General features: G+C 40.9%; 1 protein-coding gene across 2 annotated transcripts in view; it reads left to right on the forward strand.

The window, feature by feature from the left end:
• Nucleotides 1-8247, forward strand: part of cog7 (component of oligomeric golgi complex 7) — an 11347-nt gene extending 3100 nt beyond the window's left edge. The window contains exons 6-17 of one of the 2 annotated variants that reach the window (XM_014008239.1): nucleotides 101-223; nucleotides 303-501; nucleotides 1784-1911; nucleotides 1996-2150; nucleotides 3629-3745; nucleotides 3866-3931; nucleotides 4955-5141; nucleotides 5246-5389; nucleotides 5565-5648; nucleotides 6048-6162; nucleotides 7286-7429; nucleotides 7511-8247. In XM_014008239.1, the coding sequence (XP_013863693.1) occupies nucleotides 101-223; nucleotides 303-501; nucleotides 1784-1911; nucleotides 1996-2150; nucleotides 3629-3745; nucleotides 3866-3931; nucleotides 4955-5141; nucleotides 5246-5389; nucleotides 5565-5648; nucleotides 6048-6162; nucleotides 7286-7429; nucleotides 7511-7677 (1629 nt within the window). In that variant the 3' untranslated portion in view covers nucleotides 7678-8247. The remainder of the gene's footprint in view (nucleotides 1-100; nucleotides 224-302; nucleotides 502-1783; nucleotides 1912-1995; nucleotides 2151-3628; nucleotides 3746-3865; nucleotides 3932-4954; nucleotides 5142-5245; nucleotides 5390-5564; nucleotides 5649-6047; nucleotides 6163-7285; nucleotides 7430-7510) is intronic. The other variant, XM_014008240.1, reaches the window with a different exon arrangement.
• The last annotated feature ends 455 nt before the right edge of the window (nucleotides 8248-8702 follow it).

Below are 8702 nucleotides of genomic sequence, written 5' to 3' on the forward strand. Positions count from 1 at the left end.
AATCGATTAATCGAAGAAATAATCAACCGATTAATCGATTATTAAAATAATCGTTAGTTGCAGCCCTAGAATCAGTCAAACATGAATCTGATGTCTCCAGGGCCAGCTGGTGAGCATATGGCAGGATCTCTCCCAAAGCGAGCTCAGTCTGAATCAGCAGCTGTCTGAACTCTACGACACCCTGCTCTCCACCTGGCACGCTCAGGTGCAGTGGAGCAGCCAGGTGAGGCGCGCGCCACAGCAAGCCGCTCGTTCCGAAGCCCRCCGGCAGCACTGACCTTGTGGTGTGAAACTTGCCGCAGGTGTTCAAAAATCCCTACGAAGTGGTGACGGTGCTGCTGATCCAGACCCTGGGGGCCATGGTCCCGTCCATCCCCGTGTGCCTGAGTGCGGCCGTGGAGCGGGCAGCGCAGGAGGAGCGCCTGGACACGCTGCTGGAGCTGCATCACACCACGTCCACCTTCGGGCGCAGCCTGGAGGCTGCCGTGCTCCCACACCTGGGTTTGTACAAACACAAGACTTTACTGAAGACACACACAGAGGAYATGAGAGGCACCACTTTTTATTGCCTGCCTTTTCTCATGAAACACAAGATTATATATTTTTTACTTTCAGAAAATGAAATATGTACCACAAAAATAGCTAATTCTGAATTTTACAGACATTGAGCAGAAATTTGATGTGAAAGTAGCTGATAGTATTTCAGAACTCATACTCCATGTGCTAACAGACTGAGACTGGCTATACTGGTTTCTAGATCAGAATTGGAAGATGGAAAAAGTTTGCAGAAAACAAGTCGATTCTCTTCTAAATAGCCTCATTAAAAGGCTATAACAAACTCTCTCTGGAGCAGCTGCTGTTCAGGCGGATCTAAAAACAATACTGAATAATGATGAATCACTCCTGTAAAGTCACATGCACAAAACACCTAACTTCCTGGTCCCACCCCTGGGGGCGGAGCCTTTTACGTCAGACATTGAAATGTAAAACAAGCTTTGTCATCCTGAAGGAGAGGGCCTGAACGTACTGACTCTGTTTAAAGCATATGACTGAAAATACAGGACTGGAGCTTAAAGTYGGTTAATACAGGGTTCCCATGGGTCCTTGAAATCCTTGAAAGTTTGTGAATTAAAAAAAAATAAAGATTTCAAGGCCCTGGAAAGTTTGTGAAAACAGCCAAAGAATACGCTTGTCCTTGAAAGTCCTTGAATGTTTTTTGGGGATTGAAGTTCTCTATTCACACGTGATTTTCATTATCTGTAAATAAATAAAATAAATAATATAAAAAAACATACATTGCGGTGGATAACTCAGGATTACAGTAAACTGGCGTGGCTTTCAACAAATAACATGAGCCATAGTCGTAGCTTAAACCAATCAGAGCAGAGTAGAGCGGGTCTTTCTTTCTGAGCTGGTAGATATGAACGTAGGGTATACATTTAATCCACTTTCTTTCATTGATTCCCAGTTTTTCATTGAATTTGCATGATATTAAAACTGTTTATTGGTAACATTCTGTGGTAGCAGTAGGTAATTGCTGTCACATGTGGTTCTTGAATTTGAGGAAATTGCTACTGGAAAGTCCTTGAAAGGTCCTTGAATTTGATGTTGACCAAGGTGTGGGAACCCTGTTAATAATACACATTTCCTTCCCTAGGTTTGACCAAAATGGCTACAACATAAGAGGATCTTTGTCTAAATCTCTATCATGACATGTGGCAGGAGATACGTTTTCCTGATTGCTAAGCCTTTTAATAATTTGTGTCTGTGTCTTCCTGGTCAGGTGAGAATAACCTGCTGAAGGTCAACGAGCTGGTCTGTGCGCTTTATGACCCCTACAAGTCCTATCAGCTGCAGTACGGCGAGCTGGAGGAAGCTCATCTTCTCATTCAGATCAGCGCCGTTCCTTTGGTTAGATCCCACACAGACGCACCAGATCTGCTTTTTGCTGTGTTTCCTGATTGTCTCACCTCTCATGTTCGGTTGTTTTTTTAGGAGCATGGGGAAGTAATTGATTGTGTAGAAGAGTTGAGCCACTCTGTAAGCAAGCTGTTCAGTCTGGCCGGTGCCGCTGTGGAGCGCTGTGTCAGACTGACGGATGGACTGGCTGTGTGTGGCCTTCTCAAAGCTCTCAAAGCTCTGTTCAACAAGTAAGGAAGCTCCTCACAGTCTGTGGTGGGCACAGTTCTGCTAACCCGCTTTTTGTCGAGCGGTTCAGCATAAACTTTATTAATGGTTATTGGTCTCTACTCCTGCTAATATAGGACCAGTTATTTAATAACTTGAAAATACATTGTGCCACAATTTCAGTAAATACCAATACATTGACTTTAGCATGTAGCAGCAGCATGCTACTCTATGCTGTGCTGAGAATAGAAGGCAGCACAAAGTAAGATGTAATGAAGCTACCCTACAGTGACTTTATCCCTGCAACTGGGGATATTCACTTCCACGTTCACTGTCTCCTCTTGTATACGGACCAGATCTCCTGACTCATTGTGTCAGTTTACAGTCAAAAACAGACTTTAGCATAAATTGTCTCAGTTGGTAGAGCTTAGCAAAAAGGTCRCCGGATCGAATCCCGRCCCGGGGATCTTTCTGGGTAGAATTTGCGTGTTCTCCCTCCCACAGACCAAAAACATGACTGGTAGGTTAYTTGGTAACTCTAAAYTGTCCGTATGTGTGAGTGAATGGTTTTTTGTCTCTGTGTGGCCCAGTGATGGATTTGTGACCTGTCCAGGGTGTATCCCGCCCCTCGCACAGTGACTGCTGGATATGGGCACCAGTGACCCCGAAACGAAGAAGCGGGTATAGATGATGGATGGATATAAACAAAACCTAAACAAATATCTCCTAAAAATTCACGTTTGTGACTTGTTACAATATTTTTTTAACGTTTTCCCAGCATCCTTTACAGCTGAGACGTTGTTCAGTCAGAGATGATTTCCTAAATTTGTTGCAAAATAGAGTGAAACAAAAATGATTTGTTTTAATTGGGCATACAAATCTTTTTATTTTAGTGTTTAATAATGTTTAAATGTAAGAACTATAGCAGAAATTAATATTTTTTTCTTCTACTGCTGTGCAGAAGTGGGAAGTCTGTCAGTCAGTTGAGTTCTAGCTCCACCTCTTGGCCAAGAAATGAATTATTTTCTGAAAACTGCTTCCACACCTGGAACAAGACATAAAAGCTTTTATCTGTAATTTATGAATCATTTTGAGGTGTTTGTACATTCAGGTTTGGTTTGACATCTGTTGAAGGTATGGATTTTGATTGTAAAACTGACACCATGACYGAAAGGTCAAAGAAAGKTGTGTTAAAAAAACATTGCCAGTGTAGTGCATTTATATCATTGACACATGGTGGATGTTAACATGTTAAAGACGAGCAGTTTAGCATTAGCTGCTGGCATTTATAATGTCTTAGCGGTAGCAGAACTACCGTAAGTAATTTGTGTAGTGTTTACAGGTTACTGAGGCTAACATTTTGGTTAGCTGTGCCCACCACTGATCACTATTATTGACATGAGCTATATGTTGTATAATATATCTCTTTGTTGTGTTTGTTGACACATTTAAGTAAAAAAAAACAATTAGGGCGCCAACTTTCACGATTTGTTCATCTAAGGTACGTGTCAGACTTCTCCACAACACTCCAGTCCATCAGRAAGAAGTGTAAACTTGAAGAGATGCCAAGTTCATCTGTTTTTCAGGAGGACTGGACACCCTTCCAGAATTCAATCAGGTTAGTCTTTATTCATAAAATTCAGATCAAGTAAATGATCCTTTAATGTGTGTAAACTGCTAGTATATGCACAAATGGCAAATAAAGATCTATCTATCTTTACGGTTTTGGTCACTGCAGGATCATTGCCACATGTGGAGAACTGCTGAGACAGTGTGGGGCGTTTGAGCAGCAGTTGTCAAACAAGTGAGGATGAAATTTTCTCTTTTTTTTCCCTGAAACCATTGTTGGATATTCTGGAAACACGAGGGCCGTGTGCAAATTCAAGGGCTGCGACCTTCGAAGGACCCGGTCTACGTGGGCCAGGTCCTTTTGTCGGCCGCGAAGTCCGGAAGAAAGTGCAAATTTGGAAGGTCTAGCCTTCAGTTTCATTCAAGCCCTTAAACTGGTGTATGTCCTGTCGTCTAGCAATCATGTGTTAATCATGTGTGTAATGAAAGTTAAATTAATTAAATTATAAATCAAACAAAAAATTTCTATATTAATATTATAAATTTAGTCATCAACAAAATTAGCTTGGAGGTAATACATGAAGAACTAAGTGACCCCACCATACGAGCTCGTTTACGATGATTTCTGACAAGTATAACATTGTTGCCTCTGTAAAATATTTGCCTTAATCATTTTTCGGCAAAATCATCATCTCATGATATAGACAATCAGTGGTAAAACTGCCTATATTCTCAGTTGATCAAATCATTGCATTCTACCCCTTAATATAATGTCCTATGTATTGAGTGTGACAGAAGCTAAGTTTTTGTGATTCCTGAAAAACTTGAAAAAAAAGACTTGTGATTATTTTAGGAAGGTGTCGATATTGAAAATGAAAAACATGTCAGTGCAAATAACAAAAGCCTAACAACACAATCGCTTTAAACTTTCAATTTTAATACCACCAGATTTTTATTCAAAACTGTACTCCTGTCTCACTCCACCTCTCGCTTCGTCTGCCATTACAATTAATTACAAAAGTCTCCTGGTCGGCCTGCAGTGCTTCTTGTGATAGTAAAGGATCCACCAAACCCACTGAATTGGTGGATAGGAGGACACATTTGTAGGCCGCAATTGGGGGAGCTTCAAGTTTGGGCAGCCTTCGGCAATCGCTGTGATGTAATCGGCCTTCGAAGGATGCAGCCCCTGAATTTGGATACAGCCTACGTCAGATTTTGTGAGGAAGTTTGCATTCCTTCTAATGGTTCCTTCCTTTAGGATCCTGAGCACGGCCGGTAAGTACTTATCAGAGTCGTACAGCCCTCGCAGCCTGGCCGGCATCCAGGAGGCCAGCTCCACTGAGAGGAAGAATACCCCCAAAAACCCTTGGCAGGAATACAACTACCTCCAGAGGGGAAATGTGGCTGAATACAACAACCTGATGGAAGTCCTTTACTCATTAAAGGTATGACACGGAGCTTTGTGCTTGAGGGGCTGTTGGACGACTGTTGGTTTACGTTTGGCTCTCTGCTGCTGTTCTTTACGCGCCTCCTTCCCTTCATCCCACAGGAGAAGGGCACAGGCAACTCYAGCTTGTTAGCCGAGCCCAGATCAGCTCTGACCAGACTCAATCAGCAGGCCAACCAGCTGGCCTTCGACTCCGTCTTCCTGCAGATCAAACACCAGCTCTGCCTGGTGTCCAAGATGGAGGTGGTGATTACGTGTCACGTTTCCACATGATTTGATTTCAGAAGCTATTAGAGATGATTTGAGTGCATGAGCACCGGGTGATTGACTTCACTCATGTGCCTTTGAGTGTTGGATGTTCTGTGTTTAATTCTGATCTCATGTTTTGATTTTTTTTCTTCCTTTTTTCACTTGTATTAAGAGTCTAGAGGCTTCTGGTATTGGAGAGAGCTACACAGAAGACCTGCCGACTTTCAGCCTGTCACCGCAGGAATATATCACAAATGTTAGTCAAGTTTAAATCCAAGCTTATAATTTATAACATTGTGCCAAATAGACATGCTTATTTATAGATATGGTATACCACTGTTAAAAAGACAAGGTGTGAAAACAGCTACATTCTTTGTCACACAACAGTTTAAAACAAGATAACCAATAACTGATAATTGCAACAAGCAATAACTCAGCTAATTAGTTAATCTACTTATTAGGCTCTCATCATTACTGTAAAGAATAATAATTATGTACAGTGACTCTAGCATAAATAAATTGATTTTAGTTTGCCACCTGTGTATATTCTAGACCTGCTAAAATGATCATATCTTCAGAATGAGRTTTGTGTAGCAGTGAACTGCAGTGAATGTGATTGTGTTTTATTCCATGTTCTATGTTTTCCCCTTCATAGATAGGACAGTACCTGATGTCTCTGCCTCTTCACTTGGAGCCTTTTGTGACACAGGAGGACCCTGCATTAGAGATGGCCTTACATGCTGGGAAACTGCCTTTTCCTCCAGAGCAAGGTTACTGATACATCRGTCCTGATTGTGTTTTTAGTTTTCATCTTGGTTGACTCTTYCATTGTGTCACAAGTTATTGCTCCTTGCGCCTTTCTTAAAGGGATCCACCTTTAGTTGTAACATTAGACTTTATTTGATAAATATWTATTTTAACTGTAAAATAAAGACCGTAAAAATACTGTAGGCTATTTAGTTTTTATAATTTTTAAACTAAAAGTTTAAAAATCCCATTACACAGACGGGGCCATTTTATTTTTACGCAAAGCATTCTGGGTAAATGATGACGTGGATAGGTCCTCGGTGCGAGGCTGCTAGCGAGCTATATCCACCCTGAAGGTTAATCTTGGACAAAATCTAACGATTGACTCTTTTAAATGAAACCAGAGAGGAGAAGGTAGAAATGACTCAGCCTGTAACTGAAAATATGGATGGAGGACAACAGAGCTGCTTGATGGAAGAAGAACCTCAGCTTAGCCTGTTAGCTTTAGCGTTAGCTTCAAAGCTATCGCCATATATACAGTATGTATTAGCTCAGCGCTACACATTCTCCTCTCGTCACTGAGGTCCTCCATCCACATGACAGAGAGGGGAAYRYAAAAATGACTCAGCCTGCAACTGAAAATATGGATGGAGGACCTCAGTTTAGCTTGTTCGTCGCACTAGCGCCGAGCTAATACAYATAAGGYAATATAGTGTTGACACTAGCGCAAAGGCTAACAGGCTAAGCTGAGGTTCTTCTTCCATGAAGCAGCTCTGTTGTCCTCCATCCATATTTTGAGTTACAGGCTGAGTCATTTCTACCTTCTCCTCTCTGTCAACGCTCTCTGGTTTAATTTAAAAGAGTCGATCATCAGATATTGTCCAAGATTAACCTGCAGGGTGGATATAGCTCGCTAGCAGCCTCGCACCGAGGACCTATCCACGTCATCATTTACCCAGAATGCTTTGTGTATAAATAAAATGGCCCCGTCCGTGTTAAAATATATTTTTAAAAATTTACAAAACTAAACAGCCTACAGTATTTTTACAGTCTTTATTTTACAGTTAAAATAAATGTTGATCAAATAAAGTCTAATGTTACAACTAATCAGGGATCCCTTTAAAATCTGCCTTCCTTTTTCCTCAGGAGACGACCTTCCTGAGCTGGACAACACAGCTGACTACTGGCTAGGCTCCATTGCCAGGGCAACTATGCAGACCTACTGCGATGCTATTTTGCTAATCCCCCAGCTGACCCCTCGATTCACCAAACAGCTGGCCACAGATATCGGTACGGCAAACGAACCAACTGTTTTGTCACGCATTTTAATCGAAAGTTGGGTATGGATTTAATCCGGTTTGCTCTCCGCAGACTATCTGAGCAACGTGATGGATGCTCTGGGCCTGCAGCCGTCACGCACCCTCCAACATATCGTCACCCTGCTGAGGGCTAAACCCGAAGACTACAGACAGACGGCCAAACTGCTGCCCCGACGCCTGGCCTCCACCGTCGCCGCGTTCCGAAGCATCGATTACTAACACCACAAGGGACGAAGAAAGCCTCTGCAGGAAGAGTGGTTCTCTGAGTGGCAGCAGAGACTTCCTGTGATGTAAGCAAACAGAACAATGGGACATAAATAGAAGCAGGTTTACAGGTTCCAGCACAGATGGTTCTTACTGAAGGGTTCTCCTGCACAGATAAGTGTTCATGTTCAAACACTCAGATCAGGATGTGTCTGCCTTTTTTACATTTTCCCTTGATTTTTTATTTTCTTTGCTGAGTTTTACTTTAATAACGTGTCGTCATTATTGTCATTCAGGTTTTTCTAGTTCCTGCGTTTCTATTAAGGGGAGGGACTGTTTCAGTGTATATGCCATCTGTATAAACATATTTGATTAATTTTGTTGTGCTAAAGTAATCCAAGCTAATAAATGATTCAAAGGTGATATTTATCCGAGCTGTGTTGGTTTTTATTAATGGGGCACCATTTTCAGGGAACGCATAAAAATAAATAGGGAGAGGGTCTAACTGTCATGACTGAGATTTTTTTTTCCCTTTTGTTTTCATCAAATGTAAAAAAAAGTTTCTATAAAATTCTAATAACACTATTGTAGCCTCTTGTTTTTAATGTGGCAATTGGAAGCACTTTATTTTAATTGTTATTAACATTTTTGCAAAAAGTTTTATTTTAACGGTTGTGGGAACCTTCATATTAACACAAAAGTAAGGCTTAAGGCAGAGAAAAAAAACTTTTTGGACATGGAGTTAAAGTTATATTTGAAAGTAAATTATATTTACAAATATTGTGTTAATATTTAGACTTTAATAACTGCAATTTTTTGGTACAGTATTTCTTCCATCAAACTTGACAACATTTTGAAAAAAATAAATATGAGCAAATATTGTTCGCAGGTGATAATTAAAGGTGGTTAAAATCTCTAAATATTAATGCATCTAACAGATTAAAAAAACTATTTTGGTTGTCTAGTGCAGTGGTTCCCAAACTTTTTATCTTCTGACCCACAAAATATTCATGGCAAAAACTTGTGACCCCAAATATTAC

The sequence above is a fragment of the Austrofundulus limnaeus genome, unplaced genomic scaffold (assembly GCF_001266775.1).
Source record: "Austrofundulus limnaeus strain Quisiro unplaced genomic scaffold, Austrofundulus_limnaeus-1.0 Scaffold48, whole genome shotgun sequence".
Classification (NCBI taxonomy): Eukaryota; Metazoa; Chordata; class Actinopteri; order Cyprinodontiformes; family Rivulidae; genus Austrofundulus; species Austrofundulus limnaeus.